General features: G+C 43.3%; 1 protein-coding gene across 1 annotated transcript; it reads right to left on the bottom strand.

Moving 5' to 3' along the window:
• Nucleotides 1-15588: 15588 nt before the first annotated feature.
• opn8c (opsin 8, group member c) lies at nt 15589-18626 on the bottom strand. Its single transcript, XM_037244813.1, has 4 exons — nt 18201-18626; nt 17064-17357; nt 16610-16941; nt 15589-16492 (listed from the first exon to the last, which is right to left on the bottom strand). The coding sequence occupies exons 1-4, from the start codon at nt 18394-18396 to the stop codon at nt 15992-15994; spliced, it is 1323 nt and encodes a 440-aa protein (XP_037100708.1). The 5' UTR covers nt 18397-18626; the 3' UTR covers nt 15589-15991.
• Between the last annotated feature and the right edge of the window lie 202 nt (nt 18627-18828).

The following is an 18828-nucleotide window of genomic DNA, read 5'->3' as shown; positions in this document are numbered from 1 at the left end:
ATTTGTTCATACGTGATATCTCACTTGATTTTAGCGAAGATTATGACATCATTGAAAAGGAAGAGGTGTCGCTCCCTTGTTTTCGTGCCCTCTGTCACATGAACACACTCGTTCAGCAGCAGTTCTCCATTCTCACTGGTGAGGCCATGGACAAACGGACTGTGCTCCACTGACACCCGACAAGAAGTCTCCTCCCTGCCAGAGATAAACACACGCACGCGCACACACGCACGCACGCACGCACGCACGCACGCACGCACACACACACACACACACAACACAACACACACACACGCACACACGCACACACTTTCCTTATTCCTTATTATGGAGGTTATGAAAATATTTTTCTTTGATAGACTATATTAATACATATGGCTGTGTGAATATTGTACAATGATTTCAGCAACAAAAGTATTCTGCCTTCACTTTTAATTTTAAAAGGACTATCTTACGCATGCCTTGACATTTTTTCCCATTATTTCTGGGGATTAAATGCTTAGCTGGCCGTCAATAAAATACAATAAAATATTTTTATTAAAATGATGCTTCTGTCAGGTCAGTTAATGTGGAAGTACAACACAAATAAAATTATTCTTGGCTATAAATGTCTGTGAAAGCATCACTGGTCATGATGAAACTGCGTTTGAAGGTGAAGACTTTGAATAACTTCTTTGGGAATGCTGCCGAATGATGTTGAAATGAGTTGAATTACTTGAGAAATGTAGAAAATAGAAGTGTAAAATGAAAGTTTGGAGAATTTGTGGTGAATTTCACAATTGAACATTTTTGGAATAACAATAGTGTGAAGGTCTTCACCTTCACACTAATAATAAAGGACAGGAATAACAATAGTGTGAAGGTCTTCACCTTCACACTAATAATAAAGTAGTATAACAATGTGTGAAGGCCTTCGCCTTCACATATTAATAATAAAGTAGAATAACAATGTGTGAAGGAATAATAAAGGACAGGAATAACAATAGTGAGAAGGTGAAGACCTTCACACTAATAATAAAGTAGAAGAATAATGTGTGAAGGCCTTCGCCTTCACACAATAATAAAGTAGAATAACAATGTGTGAAGGCCTTCGCCTTCACATAATAATAATAAAGTGTCACGGATCGGATGGAGCAGGGCGACCAAATGCAGCTTGGACCAGGGTTTATTCAGCAAAACAAACTAATAGACTCGGCAAACTGACATGACTTAACGAAATAACAAAAGGACTAACCGACAGGGACGCGAAACAAAGAACGTGAAGACATTAAGACAACAGGAACCAAAAGACATCAAGACAACAACAACACACAATGATCCGACGGGTCGTGAGGGGCAGACAGGACTTATATACATGACAGGTAACAAGAGGCAGGTGAGAATAATCAAACTAATCATGGGCACACAGGAGGGGAGGGGCGAGCACACAGACAGAAACCAAGACAGAGACACATAGTAACACGGCTGGGGACGAGACGTAGCATAAAGTAGAATAAGAATGTGTGAAGGCCTTCGCCTTCACACAATAATAATAATAAAGTAGAATAAGAATGTGTGAAGGCCTTCGCCTTCACACAATAATAATAATAAAGTAGAATAACAATGTGTGAAGGCGAAGTAGAATAACAATGTGTGAAGGCCTTCGCCTTCACACAATAAAGGACAGGAATAACAATAGTGTGAAGGTCTTCACCTTCACACTAATAATAATAAAGTAGAATAACTTCGCCTTCACACAATAATAATAAAGTAGAATAACAATATGTGAAGGCCTTTGCCTTCACACAATAATAATAGTGAATGGTGTAGAATAACATGTGTGAAGGCCATCGCTTTCACACAATAATAAAGTGAATGGTGTAGAATAACATATGTGTGAAGGCCATCGCCTTCACACAATAATAATAGTGAATGGTGTAGAATAACATATGTGGCCATCGCCTTCACACAATAATAATAATAATAATAATAATAGAGAATGGTGTAGAATAACGTGTGAAGGCCATCGCCTTCACACAATAATGATAATAATAATAGAGAATGGTGTAGAATAACATGTGTGAAGGCCATTGCCTTCACACAATAATAATAAAGGACAGGAATAACAATAGTGTGAAGGTCTTCACCTTCACACTAATAATAATAATAATACCGTAATTTTCGGACTATAAGTCACGGGTTTTTTCATAGTTTGGGTGGGGGGGCGACTTATACAGAGGAGCGACTTATATGTGAATTTGTTCACCCCGCGATAAACGAAACCGCGATAAACGAACCGCGATGTAGGAAGGGATTACTGTAATTTGAATTTCAAGTGACGTCAGCGCGCGGCGGTTGTTTACATAAAGGACAAAGATTCGATCATGGGATGACAAAGATGATGAAGGGCCCCACGTACTACCGGCATCATTAGCGGCTTTGTTTGTAAGTGACACGGAGGACGAAGAGTTTGAAGGATTTAATCATTTGGAGTGACACAGAAGGTTTGAAAAACTATTATGGCTTTTATGCACGCCTGGTCCTACTCTACGGAGCTCTCTTTCACCTCCGTGGATGGAAGTCGGGGACCGGCGCTCGGCCGGGTGGCTGTCCGGGGACGGTGGATGGGGCTCGGACATGGCTTTTACACACGCCTGGTCATATTCTATGGAGCTCTCTTCCACCTTCGTGGCTGGAAGTGCCACCTCCGGGGATGGAAGTCCACGCCGCCACACGCCTTGAAGTCGACGCCGGTGCTTGGGGCCGTGTGGCGGTGAACTATTTATGTTATAGTTATTTGATATATTTTATTTCGTGTAGCAACTTGTATATGTTTTTATCGTCACAGTTCAGTAGTTGTTGGCTCGTTGAACTTTTGTTTTGTTAAATAAAGAGCCGTTTACCAAACCCACGTCTTTCCTTGTACTTTGTTAATGCTACAATCTAGTTATATACTAGATCTGTGGAATAACGACGAGCCTGACGTCAGGGCGCACGCGCGGCGTTGTTGACAAAGGACGAGGAATTTGATCGATGGATTTAATGATTTGGAGTGACACAGATGGTTTGATAATATTATTGCTTATATAATAGTTATTTGATATATAATTTATATATCGTTATATGGGCCTGTGGAATATTTTGAAGTGCAAGCGCCGTCAGCTGCGCGCACCCGGCATTGTTGACATAAAGGAAGATCGATGGATTTAATTATTTGGAGTGACACAGATGGTTTGATAATATTATTGCTCATACACTGCTCAAAAAAATTAAAGGAACACTTTGAAAACACATCAGATTTCAATGGTTAATTTTTTGGGGGGGGATATCTATACTGATATGGACAGTTTAATGTCTCAGGAACAAAAGGATCCCACATCTTTTGATGGAAATAAAAGTTTTCAACTTACAGAGGGCTCAGTATACAGACACCCCAAAAATCAAAGTGAAAAAATGATATGGCAGGCTCGTCCTTTTTGCCTAAATTCAATTTCTGCAACTCAAAATTATTTTCAATATCTTGTGTGGCCCCCACGAGCTTGTATGCATGCTTGACAACGTCGTGGCATGCTTCTAATGAGACGACGGATGGTGTCTTGTGAGATGTCCTCCCAGATCTGTCTGAGGGCATCAGTGAGCTCCTGTAAAGTCTGAGGAGCAACCTGGCGGCGTATGATGGACCAAAACATTAAGTCCCAGAGGTGTTCTATCGGGTTTAGATCAGGTGATCGTGAGGGCCATTCAATTGTGTCAATTCCTTCACCATCCAGATACCATCTGCATACTCTTGCCACAATAGGCCGGGCATTGTTGTGGATCAGGAGGAACCCAGGACCTGCCAATTCTGGTGTTCTATGGCAAATGCCAATCGAGCTCCACGGTGCTGAGCAATTAGCACAGGAAACACTACAGGACGTCGTACTCTGAGGCCACCCTCGTGAAGTCTGTTTCTGACTGTTTGGGCAGAGACATTCACACCAGTAGCCCGCTGGAGGTCATTCTGTAGGGCCCGGGCAGTGCTCAACCTGTTCCTCCTTGCACAAAGCAGCAGATATCGGTCCTGCTGATGGAATGAGGACCGTCTACGGCCCTGTCCAGCTCTCCTAGAGTAACTGCCTGTCTCCTGGAATCTCCTCCATGCTCTGGAGATTGTACTGGGAGACACATCAAATCTTCTTGCAACAGCACGCATGGATGTGCCATCCTGGAGGAGTTGGACAATCTGTGCAACTTCAGGAGGGTTAAGAAATCACCTCATGCTCCCAGTCGTGATAATGACTCTAGCTAAAGCCAACACTTGTGGAAAAACAGTTTAAAAAGATCAAGAGGGAGGAATTTGAAATGGCCTCCACCTGCAAAATCAGTCCTGTTTTGGGGACCATCTCGTTGTTGCCCCTCTAGTGCACCTGTTGTTAATTCCATCAACACAAATGCAGCTGAAACTGATTAACAACACCCTCTGCCACGTACCTGACCAAAACCTTATCAGAAAAGTCTAATTGAATTCATGCCATACCCTGAGAAAAAACTGATCCTTTAATTTTTTTGAGCAGTGTATAATAGTTATTTGATATATAATTTATATATCGTTATATGGGCCTGTGGAATATTTAGAAGTGCAACCGCCGTCAGCGGCCCGCACCTGGCCGGCATTGTTGACATATCGATCGATGGATTTAATGAATTGGAGTGACACAGATGGTTTTATAAACGTGTTATTTATGTAATAGTTATTTGAATAACTCTGAATGTTACGTCAGGCCCGTTCTCAGCTCTTCGTTTGTGTTTATGTCACGTTAGCATACCTATCGTTTAGCCTGTTGTTGCTCGTTCATGTCTGTTCTTGGTGTTGGATTTTGTCGAATAAATTTTCCCCAAAATGCAACTTGTACTCCGGAGCGACTTATATATGTTTTTTTTCACGTTATTGTGCATTTTATGGCTAATGCGAACTATAGTCCGAAAATTACGGTATGTGTGAAGGCCTTTGCCTTCACACTAATAATCATCATCATCATCATCAGTAACTCAAGAAAGAGCAGTAAAATTAACGGAGCTGAATCTAATCAGTCGACATAAAAATGTTCTGCCACATTTCCTGCAATTACTGTCTTTGATAGCCGCTTCATTTCATGTTAGGACTGGGAATAGATAGCATCAATTAAAGTTCCTAATGTAAAGAAGCTGAATGTCCATGTCTCTCAAAGTTTAACATCCATTTAAGACTGATGCATTTACATTTGGAAGTGGTCATTAAGAATCACCCATTATCACATTACATGTGTCCGGGGCTTGGTTGCCTTCCTTTGTGTGGATTTTCTTTTCACGTCACACCATATGATTTTAAGTGCATTGCCTCAGTCCCAATAAATAAAAAAAAAAGACCATTATGTTCCCCTACTTATGAAAGTTGTCAGCTGGCATTTGAGTTTTTGTCTTCGCACACCTGTGTTAACACCTGTTTTTTGGTGTCAAAATCAAAAGTAAGGCATGAGGAAGCAACCCACACGTGAAAAATGTCACTCGACCGCACAGTGGGTGTGTTGAACATCACACAAAGACATTTAAATCTTCATACTGTTTTCCATTAAAGTTGAAATGAATTGTAACCTTGCTTCTTTTAGAACTGTGTATATATATACAGTGGAGCCTCGGTTTTCGACCACAATCCGTTCCAGAAGGCTGTTCGAGAAGTGAATCGTTCGAATTCCTACTCATGTTTTCCCATTACAAATAATGGAAAAAAGTTTACCGTTTTTTTCCATGTATAATGCGCCCCCATGTATAATACGCACCCTAAAATGCTGGAAAAAAGTCTGTACCCATGTATAATACGCACCCAAATTTTTTTTTTTTTTTTTTTTTTTTTTTTTTTTTTTAAAGTCCCAATGATCGTCACACACGCATCTGGGTGTGGTGAAATTTGTCCTCTGCATTTAACCCATCCCCGTGTGATTTTGATCCATCCCCTGGGGGAGAGGGGAGCAGTGAGCAGCAGCGGTGCCGCGCTCGGGAATCAGTTGGTGATCTAACCCCCCAATTCCAACCCTTAATGCTGAGTGCCAAGCAGGGAGGCAATGGGTCCCATTTTTATAGTCTTTGGTATGACCCGGCCGGGGTTTGAACCCACAACCTTCCAGTCTCAGGGCGGACACTCTACCACTAGGTCACTGAGCTGCATGAAGCGTAAAATACGACAGGGAAGACCCTGGACTGTTGAACAACTGAAGCGGTTCATCAAGCAAGAATGTGAAAGAATTCCACATGAGAAGCTAAGAGAATTAGACTCCTCTCTTCCAAAATGTTTATTTAGTGTTATTAAAAGTAAAGGTGATGTAACGAAGTGGTAAACATGCCCTTTCCCAACTTCTACTGCACGTGTTGCAGCCATGAAATTCTAAGTTAATTATTATTTGAAAAATAAAGTTTATGAGTTTGAGCATTAAATATGTTGTCTTTGTAGTGTATTCAATTGAATATAGGTTGAAAAGGATTTTCAAATCATTGTATTTTGTTTTTATTTACATTTTACACAATTTCCCAACTTCAACCGAATCCGGTTTGTATATATATATTTATATATATATGTAAACATATATTTATATATAGTATATATATATATATATATATAAATAATAATAATATATATATATATACCGTATTTTCCGCACTATTAGGCGCACTTAAAAACTTACATTTTACTCAAAAAAACACAGTGCGCCTTATAATGCAGAGCGCCTTATATATGGATCAATTGATGAATTTCTTGATCCATACTGGTTGTACACAGTGCTCTGCCAAAATGTTTCAGTACGTTTTAGTACGACTAGTAAATTACAAGGTTGCATCGCTTCCCAACATTACGGCAACTGTGGTCAGGGGGCGTCACCGAATAGCTGTTGTACCCGCGAGGCTATTTCATTTCAAAATAGGCTGCTCCGTTAATGTTTCGAGTAAATTTACGGATTGATATGGAAGGGAAACATAGGTAAGCAGTACCAATGTGTTAGATCGAACTTTAGTCAGTTCCGATCATTTTATAGGAGATCGCTTGAGAAACGCGATTGTTTACACTTTGCTGAGGCTCATGGGGGTCTGCGAGCTGAGGCTCATGGGTGTTTGCGGGTGGCTAATGCTATAATAATAGCTGCTATACGCACAAGGCTATTTCATGTCAAAATACGCTGCTCTGTTAATGTTTCGAGTAAATTTACGGATCGATATGGAAGGGAAACATAGGTAAGCAGTACCAGTGTTAGATCGAACTTTAGTCAGTTCTGATCATTCTATAGGAGATTGTTTGAGAAACGCGATTGTTTACACTTTGCTGAGGCTCATGGGGGTCTGCGAGCTGAGGCTCATGGGTGTTTGCGGGTGGCTAATGCTATAATAATAGCTGCTATACGCACAAGGCTATTTCATGTCAAAATACGCTGCTCTGTTAATGTTTCGAGTAAATTTACGGATCGATATGGAAGGGAAACATAGGTAAGCAGTACCAGTGTTAGATCGAACTTTAGTCAGTTCTGATCATTTTATAGGAGATTGTTTGAGAAACGCGATTGTTTACGTTTATTGTTTTTTTGTTGGCTTATTGGTTATTGGCTAGTGCAGCGGTGGCCAACCCGCGGCTCGCGAGCCGCATGCGGCTCTTTGCCGGGTTTCATGCGGCTCTTTTACGTTCGCTTCGTTCGGGGGGTGTTAATGGGACGTCAAACGCTGCGCGTTCGCTCCGCTTCGGGGGGGGTGGGGGTGGGGGGTTAATCGCTGTGCGTTCGCTTCGCTTCGGGGGGTGGGGGGGTAATGGGACGTCAAACGCTGCGTGTTCGCTTCGCTTCGGGGGGGGGAGGGGTTGTGGCTCTTTGCGGTACACAGTAAAAAAATGTGGCTCTTAGTCTCTGACTGGTTGGCCACCCCTGGGCTAGTGGATGCATACCGCAACCCTAGTCAACCTCAGTTTGTTGCAGTACAGCTTCTATTTTATGCACCTTTTAATCCGGTGCGCCCTATATATGAAATAATTTCTAAAATAAAAAATTCAATGAGGGTGCGCCTTATAATCCAATGCGCCTTTTGGTGCGAAAAATACGGTATATATATATATATACGTATACCGTTTTTTTCCATGTATAATGCGCCCCCATGTATAATACGCACCCTAAAAATGGCATGTCAATGCTGGAAAAAAGCCTGTACCCATGTATAATACGCACCCACATTTTTTTTTTTTTTTTTTAAGTCCCAATGATCGTCACACACGCATCTGGGTGTGGTGAAATTTGTCCTCTGCATTTGACCCATCCCCGTGTGATTTTGATTCATCCCCTGGGGGAGAGGGGAGCAGTGAGCAGCAGCGGCGCCGCGCTCAGGAATCATTTGGTGATCTAACCCCCCAATTCCAACCCTTAATGCTGAGTGCCAAGCAGGGAGGCAATGGGTCCCATTTTTATAGTCTTTGGTATGGTCTTAACTAGGCTGGATGTATTTTTTTTGTTGGCGTTGATTTCTCCGACTGCCCATAAAGGCACCACCGCGAAATGAAAAGAGAGGAAAGTGACGTGCGGACATGTGAAAAAGGCGGCTCTGTATGGGAGAGAAGTTGAAGAGGAATAAAAACACCCATGGAAACCAAAACTTGCCCCTCGTCGTGACTCGGAGCCGCAACAAATGTTTCGGATTTGTGTAGGGTACATTGTGACAGCAAACGAGCAGGTGATCGAGCAAGCGTCTGATACGAGAGCATTGCGTTCGTATGGAGCGTGTTTGAAGTGAACAGCAGAGACGAAAGGAACAAGGCAAAGTGTTGTGAAATAAAATATTACCTGTAATACGTATTTTGTTATTTGCTGATTGTATGTATTAAACTATCACATTCATTGTCAGTCAAGAAGAGAAGAGGACTATTCGCATCGGATCCATAGTGCGCATGCGCAGTGATACTGCCTCCGTATGACGTCCAGTCCGCGATGGAGATTAAAAAACAAACAATATTTGACAATAACACAGGTTTCTGTTCCTGTCTTTGGTAATGTCCCCCTGTCTTTTTGTTCCACGTCTTTGTCGGTCAGTCCTGTTGTTGGTTTTGTTAGAGAGTTATGTTAGTTTACCAAGTCTGTGTTTTGAGTTCCTCCAATGAACCCTGGTTCAAGCTGCACTTGGTCGCCCTCTTCCTTTCCACACTCCATCCGTGACAAGATTTTCTTCAAAAATTGTTGTACCATGATTTTCTTCAAAAAAAAAAAAAAAATTAAAATTAAAAAAAAAAAAAATTAAAATAAATTGTACCCATGTATAATGCGCACCCCGGATTTTAGGACAATAAATTAGTTAAATTTTGCGCATTATACATGAAAAAAAACGGTATATATGATATGATCATGATGATGTGATAGTAGTTTTGGCTCTTTGATGTTGATCTACTGACCTGATTAGAGACCACGGCATGCCCAAAGCCTTCCCCAAAACCACTGACGGAGCAGAGCGACACCGCTGAGCCATATTGCGGAAATGCTGTAAGAAAACAAAAACAGAAATACCGAAGTCACGAATGCTAATTACTGAATACTCAAAATCCTCATTGATGACAAATGTTCATCTATAATAACGAAATGATGTTAAATAGAATAATTTGATCATGAACTCTGAGCGTCGGCGTCAGAAGAGTACTCACAGGACGCAGCGAGGCCGCAGTTTCATCATAGCTTCTTCTCCTCATTGCGATGCCTCCGCTATACGAAGAGTCCATGCTGTCACTTTCTGGCGAACTTCTTACCGGTGTGCTTTGTGGTCTCGACACCCTGCGAGTGGAAGGGAAAAGACTTGAGGTGTTCAGTTCAATGGCGCTTTTGCAAATGAGCAATTTGAAAAACTCCCCCTGACTGGTACTAATGAGGGTCAGGACGGTAACAATGCAGGCCCAGCTGGCACAAAAAATGAGGGCAATGGGGGGCTGGGCTTGACCTGGTCCTATGGTGCCAGTCTGATCTCACCACCACCCAATCCCCCATCACATCCATCCCACCTTCTCTTTATCCTGTTCTGCTCCATTGGTGCAGCTTCCTTACCTAATGAGCTCGCCATGTGGGCCTCATGAAACGCCAACAAGGGGTCCATCCATCCTTAGAAAGGGCAATATAATCATAGTCGAGGGAATCAACTAAAGGTAAAATGAGGTAGAAATTATTGTTTTGCTGATTAGGTGGTGTCAGGTCTAAATACCATCAGACATTAGTCAAAGTCAAAGTCAAAGTCAGCTTTATTGTCAATCCCTTCATATGTCAAGACACACAAAGAAACCGAAATTCCGTTTCCTCCATCCCACGGTGACGAGACATACAAGTAGGCGACACAAAACAAAAACAAGAAGGCACAAACCATAAATAATAAATAATAAATAAAATAAAATGAGCGATGAATAAATAACAGACCAATAACCCATTAAATAAGAGGGGCAAAACCGAGCCAGTGTGCATACAGCAGACAGCAAGAACAGGACGCTACGCTGAAAGGGGGAGCGAGTTCAGGATCCTAACAGCCTGGAGTACGAAGCTGTTGGAAAGTCTGGTGGTGCGGGAGGGCAGGCTCCTGTACCGCCTCCCAGAGGGCAGAAGTTCAAACAAAGAGTGAGCGGGGTGACTCACATCACTCACAATCTTGGTCGCCTTGCGGGTGAGATGGGAGGTGTAAATGTCCTTCAAGGAGGGGAGAGAAGCACCAATAGTCTTACTAGCCGTTTTCACTATGCGCTGCAGGGCCTTCAAGTCGTGGTCAGTGCAGCTGCCACCCCAGACAGCAATACAGCTGGAGAGGACGCTCTCAATGGTGCCGCGGTAAAAAGTAGTCATGACGGCCGGAGGAGCCCCCGCTCGCCTGAGTTTCCGAAGGAAGTACAGGCGGCGCTGGGCCTTCTTCGCCAGCGATGCGGTGTTGGTGGACCAGGAGAGATCCTCACTGATGTGCACCCCCAGGAACCTGGCGCTGCTCACTCTCTCCACCACAGCACCGTCGATGGTCAGCGGCAGGTGTTGGGCGAGACCCTTCCGGAAGTCAACAACAATCTCCTTGGTCTTGTCGACGTTCAGCAGGAGGTTGTTGTCCCTGCACCACGCGGTCAGAAGGTCAACCTCCAGCCTGTATTGAGTCTCGTCTCCCTTGGTGATGAGACCCACCAGAGTCGTGTCGTCAGCAAACTTCACTATGCGGTTGCCGCTGCAGGTGGCAGCGCAGTCATGCGTCAGGAGGGTGAAGAGCAGCGGACTGAGCACGCAGCCTTGGGGGGCCCCTGTGCTCAGCGTGATGCTGGCGGAGATCTTGTCGCCAACACGTACCACCTGTGGCCTCTGACAGAGGAAGTCCAGTAGCCAGTTGCAGAGGCAGGTACTGAGGCCCAGCTTGTCAAGTTTGCTGATGAGACGCTGCGGCACAATGGTGTTGAAGGCAGAACTGAAGTCCACAAACAGCAACCTCACATACGAGTCCCTCCCCTCCAGGTGGGTGAGGGCCGAGTGGAGGGCAGAGCAGATGGCATCCTCAGAGGACCGTTTGGCTCGGTACGCAAACTGGAAGGGGTCAATGGTGGGGGGGAGAACTGACCGGATGTGCTCCAAGACAAGCCGCTCAAAGCACTTCATGATGATGGGTGTAAGTGCCACGGGGCGGTAGTCATTGAAGCAGGACGGAGCAGGCTTCTTCGGCACAGGTACGATGGTGGATTAATTTACACGCTGGAAACAAAGAGGAGAAGACAACCAGTATTCCTTTTGCTCGTGAGGAGAATTACGTAGAAGGCCCAGTTACAGTCCTCCACCAATTCTGGACTCCTCTTCCGCTATCTCTTCTTTTTATTTTGGGTTGCCCTGGTTACAAGAGGCGTTGCTACACTAAAGGGAGGGGAGATTGTGGCTGTAGCAACACTGCTTAGCTAGCTAACAATGTTGTGTGGTGCGAGGCCTTGGCCAATTCGTGACCCCAGCAATGTAGAGTCTGTCCTTAGGTGGTTGGCAGCCTCGTCTCGGCTGCGATCTTCAAACGTGCTGGGTGCCTGACGTGTCCCTGTAAAACAATGCTCTAGACTTTTTTGCTACGTTTCACACAATAATAATAATGAGTAAATAATCAGATACCTCTCGTCCAAACACTCCAACAAACATTAAGTAAATGTGAGATAACTTGCATGAAGTTCACTTAAACAAACATTGAGTAAATATGGGATAACTTATGTACAACTACTTCAACATATATGTCTTCTCTATAACACTTTATATCAAAGAAAACCATTCTCGGTCAACAACTATTTATGAATAAAAACTACAAGGTTTATTAAGAGAAAGAACCTCTCGAACTAAACAGAGAACAAAGGTGTTCTGTTCATAACTAGTGAGGGCCTCTCACAGATAAGAAAAAGAAGGGAGTATAAGAACTCCCTAGAGCTAGACAGATATGTTGGCTTGAGCGAAGATATGAGACCTCCGGTTCCTAATTATTCTAAAAGTTTTTTTTCGGTATGGCGCCGTGAGTGGCTGCCTCCCAGCAGTGTTCTCTCTTTTCCTCTTTATTTCCTTCTTTTCTCCTTTTTCTTTCTGTCTTTTTGTCCATTCGGCGATGCTGGTGCCTTCTACCGCACCTCGGTATCTCTTCGGATCGGATATTTTTTTTTTTCTTCCTGGGACCGGGTTCGTCGGTCGAGACCCGCGTAACTCTACGACGGCTTCCTGCTTATCCGGCCAGTGATGACCGGGTCCCTCGCCTTGGCCTTGCAGCCGCAGCCCCTGTGGGGAGTCCGCTCCCTCGTGCTCGTCGGAACCAACGACTTTCGCCATGCTAGCCCCGTGGTGACCATCTGCACGTGCCCCGACTGGGTGCCCAGGACGCTGCTCACACGTTTGCCTGCTTTGTGATGTTAAAGTTAAAAAGTCCCAATGATCGTCACACACACACACCTGGGTGTGGTGAAATTTGTCCTCTGCATTTAACCCATCCCCGTGTGATTTTAATCCATCCCCTGGGGGAGAGGGGAGCAGTGAGCAGCAGCGGTGCCGCGCTCGGGAATCAGTTGGTGATCAAACCCCCCAATTCCAACCCTTAATGCTGAGTGCCAAGCAGGGAGGCAATGGGTCCCATTTTTATAGTCTTTGGTATGACCCGGCCGGGGTTTGAACCCACAACCTTCCAGTCTCAGGGCGGACACTCTACCACTAGGCCACTGAGCTGGCCTGTTTTCACCGATTCACGACCATGGTCCATTGGGCGCCGTTGAACTGGACTGCCCTTACGCCTGTCTATGGACCCCGTGGAGGCTATTTTGTGTGTTTTGGGGTGTTCTCTTGTATTGAGGGGTGCTGGTTGGCCGCTGTTACTTTTTTTTTCCTTTGTCTTTTTGCTTTGATTTGCTTTGATGGCTTTTATCTTGAGCACTTTCTGACTTTCTTTGTGGCGCCGTTGCGTGGCAGCCTTATGAGAGCTCATTGAGTTGCGCTCATGCCATCTGTGTGTCTTTTGTATACCCACTCTGTGGTATGGATACTGCTGCTGGGGCCTGAATTTCCCCACCCCTGGGGATCAATAAATAATCAATCAATCAATCAATAGGAGGTGTAATGTGTAATCAGCTATAGTGCACACTTTGTCAGTGGGGAAATGCATACGATGGTACTTCGCTTCCACATTTCTCATGATTGCAGCCTTTGCAGGTGCAAAAGAGAGTAATCCACTGTGAAATTACTTTTCACAACTCGTGACAGCCCACAAATAAGATATGCATACATCTTATTTGCTGGATTTGTATGTTGATTTATTGGACACCATCTCTCTCGGATCACAGAATTAAAGAATTGAACAACGTACAAATAGAGAATTCAATAAATGCATATATTTCCATTTAAGATAATATTAAAATAATAACAGACTGTACAGTGGGCGGTACACAACAACATGTAAATATCGGCATATGCACAACACAAGAACATCACAGTATTCAGTATATGGTACATTCATAGTTTTTAGCATAGATGGAATGCTGGAGAGTCAGGCAGACTTTTGGATATTTTCTTTAAACCACAAACCTGAAAGAAAATACAGCCCAGCCAGTAGTGTGCAGCGTGTTCAACAACACAGTCAATAACAGCTAATGTATCCAATGTTGCAGACATTTAAATTTTGTTTTATTGACTGATATGCCTGATGTTCCTGAAGGTAGTCAATACTAATTTTTCACACTCAAGACTTAGTGAATATACACGTTACAATACAAACATAAACCTGATCACTCTTGTGAGGTTTTTCTTTTTTTTACATTTACTTACAATTTCATTTGGGGGTCACAAGGAGCAACTGTAACACATGAAGTACACATGTGTAGACACATAATTCAGGACCAGTAAAGTTTGATAATGTCCAGCAATATTTAACAATGTTTATTATTACCGTAATTTTCTGACTAAAAGTTTAGCCATAAAATGCACAATAACGTGAAAAAAACATATATAAGTCGCTCCGGAGTATAAGTCGCATTTTGGGGGGAAATTTATTCAACAAAATCCAACACCAAGAACAGACATGAACGAGCAACAACAGGCTAAACGATAGGTATGCTAACGTGACATAAACACAAACGAAGAGCTGAGAACGGGCCTGACGTAACATACAGAGTTATTAAAAAATACTATTACATAAATAACACATTTATAAAACCATCTGTGTCACTCCAATTCATTAAATCCATCGATCGTCCTTTGTCAACAATGGGTGCGCGCCGCTGACGGCGCTTGTACTTCAAAATATTCCACAGGCCCATATAACGATATATAAATTAGATATCAAATAACTATTATATAAGCAATAATATTATCAAACCATCTGTGCACTCTAAATCATTAAATCCATCGATCAAATTCCTCATCCTTTGTCAACAACGCCGCGCGTGCGCCCTGACGTCAGCCTCGTCGTTATTCCACAGATCTAGTATATAACTATATTGTAGCGTTAACAAAGTACAAGGAAAGACGTGGGTTAGGTAAACGGCTCTTTATTTAACAAAACAAACTTCCGGGCGTGTGGCGGCGTGGACTTCCAGCCACAGAGGTGGAAGAGAGATCCATAGAATAGGACCGGGCGTGCGTAAAAGCCATGACAGAGCCCCATCCACCGTCGCCGGACAGCCACCCGGCCGAGCGCCGGCCCCCGACTTCTATCCACGGAGATGAAAGAGAGCTCCGTAGAGTAGGACCGGGCGTGCGTAAAAGCCATAATAGTTTTTCAAACCTTCTGTGGCACTCCAAATCCTTAAATCCTTCAAACTCTTCGTCGTCCGTATCACTTAGAAAGAAAGCCGCTAATGATGCCGGTAGTACGTGGGGCCCTTCGTCATCTTCGTCATCCCGTGATCAATCTTTGTCCTTTTTGCAAACAACCACCGCGCCACGCCGCTGACGTCACTTGAAATTCAAATTACAGTAAACCCTTGCTACATCGCGGTTCGTTTATCACGGTTTCACTTTTTTTTTTTTTGAAAATCTTTGAAAAAATTCACATAAGTCGCTCCTCATTATAAGTCGCCCCCCACCCAAACTATGAAAAAAAACGCGACTTATAGTCCGAAAATTACGGTATTTAGTTTCGTAGTTCAATGACATGGTGTCCCCTGCAAAACAAAAATTAATGGCTTGGCTTATTTTACACATAAAACTTTCAAATTCCATGCAAAAGATCCATGAGCAAAATAGCTATAGCTGACATTGTCACATTGTGTTCTCTCTCTTGATATAAAGCAACCAGACGGGTAGGATAGCATGAATCGATAAAAACTGGTCCTACTGGGGATAATCCTGTTGTTTTTTTTTTGTTGTTTTTTTAAATAACCCTTACATAACCTGCCAGAATCTCTTTTATCGCACAAAGCGCCTTGCTTTTAGAGGGTTAAATGTGAAAGCTGAAGGAATCAATTCACCGTCTGCTTCTATCTGATTGTAAAGCAGCAATTATGGGACTCTTCGTATTTTTGGGTCTAAACATTTTTTTAAATAGAGGTCACAGAGGCAACCAAAGAATTGTTGACACTTTTCTTTTTTAAGGGATTGGCGGTGTTCTTTGGCGTTGACCCCCAGCAGGTGTTCACCAGTTTTGCATGGGCGTGCTTAGTGTTGTTACTTTTAGCGCTTTTGCTTTGTGTGTGATACCTCGATAAAGCAAAGGCCCGACAGATGTAGCCTCGCTCCTGGAGCTGGATATAGATGGGGTCAGGACCCGGGTGGCTCAAAGTGACTTGGGCTCCAACCCGATTGCCTCCCAATTTGGGCCAGAAATAGACCAGGAAGGACTGGAGCTCCTTCTGGAAGGTTTTGTTGAAGTAGAAGTAAATAAACGGGTTGTAGACATGGGAACTTTTGGCAAAGAGGGCGGGGAAAACAAAGCCCTCAGGAGCCATGTACTGGTTCTCCTTGTGGAATATGAAGAGGAAGGACACGATGGTGTACGGTGCCCAGGCGATGACAAAGCCGAGACTGATGCAGAAAAACATCTGGGGGGAAAAACGGATAGATAAAAGAAAATAACATTGGTAATGATGCAGGACATAGAGATGAGTGAGTCTAAGTGAAGAACGGAGAAAACAGCACACACAACATTCACAGCTCACCATGGAGAGTCGTTTCTCAGCACGCCGCAGGCTGTTGTGGATGCCTCGCGCCGACAGTGAATAAGAGAAGCGGGATATCTTGTACAAGATCTGGCAATGGGACATCACGATGACCAAGACAGGAATCAACGTAAAGCACGCAAAAGAGCAGATGACATAGAAGGCGTCCTTGGCTGAGGTGTGGTAGCCCCGCCAGGCGATGGTGCAGGACAATCCGTAGGGCTCTGGGACATACTCGCCCCAGCCAAAGAGAGGGAAGCTGGACCACACTGTGGCCACCAGCCAGATGACACAGCACACCAGCCTAATGTTGGTGTTCTCCAACCACGCAGCTGAAGAAAGAAACACTTTAATTGGTGCTGTTGTTAAATCACCGGTTCCATGTAAATTTTGATTTCTACTTCAAAACGTATGGTCATGCGATTTTATTCAGTCAAATCGAGACAGTACTCACCATAAACCAAGCTGTAGCACGTTTTAAGATAGCGTATAATGCTGATGGCGGCGATGGTGAACATGCCGCACAGGCCAAAGATGTAGCAGCCCAGGCCGTAGTAGATGCACGTGACATATTCGCCCAGCCACGCATGGTGGAAGGATGACACAATGGAGAGCGGGTAGAAGCAGATGCAGCACAGGAAGTCCACCACGGCCAGGTTGACGCACAGCAGTTCAGAACCCACCATCTTCTTCCGGCGCCGGTAGCAGATCACCAGAACAATGCCGTTACCCAGAACTGAGAGCAACACTGGCGTAACCAGAAACAGATGACAATCACTGATTTATTATTTATTTTTTTTTAAATATTGGCAATATGTCATACATCTGTCCATCTTCCATTACTATCATGATTTTATACATTTATACACTGTATATTATTATCATAATTTCCAGCATGGAAGCCATTTTAACTTAGGTTTCCTGATTAAAGGAACGGTTGCTAATATTGATGAAGATGAACTTAACTATAAATTGCATTGCTTGCATGAAGCTCTCCATCCCCAAAAAATGACAATTCTCTACTGTATTAATGGTGCTAAATCAGCAATTATTCATTCATTCATGTTCGTGCTGGAGCCAATACCAGTTTGGAGTGGTCAAAGTCATTACGTTCTATTAACAATACTTTATTATGAATTGACACTGACTAGTGATTAACATACATTCAGGTATTTCTGATTGCACCCCATATCTTTTCATTGTAGTTTAAGATATTGACTACTTGAAATGATTGCTATTGCAATTGTATTGATTTGCTCATCTCACTTTTTGAGAAAAGCAACTTGCTTTTCATTATTATTACACTTTTATTGGGTTTTAAGGGTATGACGATTTTAAAAAAATCACGATAAATACACTGTCACCTAATTCACGTTTTAAATCACCCTACTTTTAAAAAAGCTATTCAAAATATTCAATTCCAGAAATAGTAAGAACTTGATTAAAATGTAACTTTAAATAATCTGTTTTAGAGGGGTTTACGTTTTTGTAGCGTTTTAATGTAAAATATACAAATATCCATCCATTTTCCATAAAAAAAAAAAAAAAAAAACGAAAAAAGAGAAAGAAAAAAAGACCACGGTGCACGTACCTACTGCGAGGATGGCAAGTCCCACGCATATGTCAGCAGCGGCGCTCAACTTGGAGGTGAATAAAGTGTTGGTCCTGTTATCCAAAGTGGAATTAACGGACATCTCTGCTCCAACATCTCCTGTCGCTACACGAAAAATAGAGAAAGAGCAAACCCCATATATATATATCACATGCATGCACATTATTTCCTCCATGGCGCAGGACTTGTCGCCAGGGCAACCGCACGTCAAGGCAAAAAGCGTGCAGGGAGAAGAAATCCGTGAGATAATCAGCAAGTACCGTCAGGACACTTCATCGGGTACCCAATTGGCAACAAAGCTACAATCTCATGAGATACGAGTGCAAGTGGCTGCTGTATAGCTGGACATTTGGAATTCATGTTACCATACTTGATATGTAGTACACATCAATGAAAAACGTTTCCCATAATTAAAGTTAAAGTTAAAGTCCCAATGATCGTCACACACACATCTGGGTGTGGTGAAATTTGTCCTCTGCATTTAACCCATCCCCATGTGATTTTGATCCATCCCCTGGGGGAGAGGGGAGCAGTGAGCAGCAGCGATGCCGCGCTCGGGAATCATTTGGTGATCTAACCCCCAATTCCAACCCTTAATGCTGAGTGC

The sequence above is a fragment of the Syngnathus acus genome, chromosome 24, assembly GCF_901709675.1.
Source record: "Syngnathus acus chromosome 24, fSynAcu1.2, whole genome shotgun sequence".
In the NCBI taxonomy this organism is placed as follows: Eukaryota; Metazoa; Chordata; class Actinopteri; order Syngnathiformes; family Syngnathidae; genus Syngnathus; species Syngnathus acus.
This window is presented reverse-complemented; position numbering and strand designations above follow the sequence as displayed.

What these genes read in the sequence shown, in the direction of transcription:
- opn8c (XM_037244813.1), bottom strand. Translation starts at nt 18,396, where the DNA reads ATGGAGGAAATAATGTGCATGCATGTGATATATATATATGGGGTTTGC. An exon ending in ACTTGCCATCCTCGCAGTAG is followed by an intron (nt 17,358 to 18,200) that starts GTACGTGCACCG and finishes TGGTTACGCCAG; the next exon opens with TGTTGCTCTCAGTTCTGGGT. An exon ending in CTGAGAAACGACTCTCCATG is followed by an intron (nt 16,493 to 16,609) that starts GTGAGCTGTGAA and finishes TTTTCCCCCCAG; the next exon opens with ATGTTTTTCTGCATCAGTCT.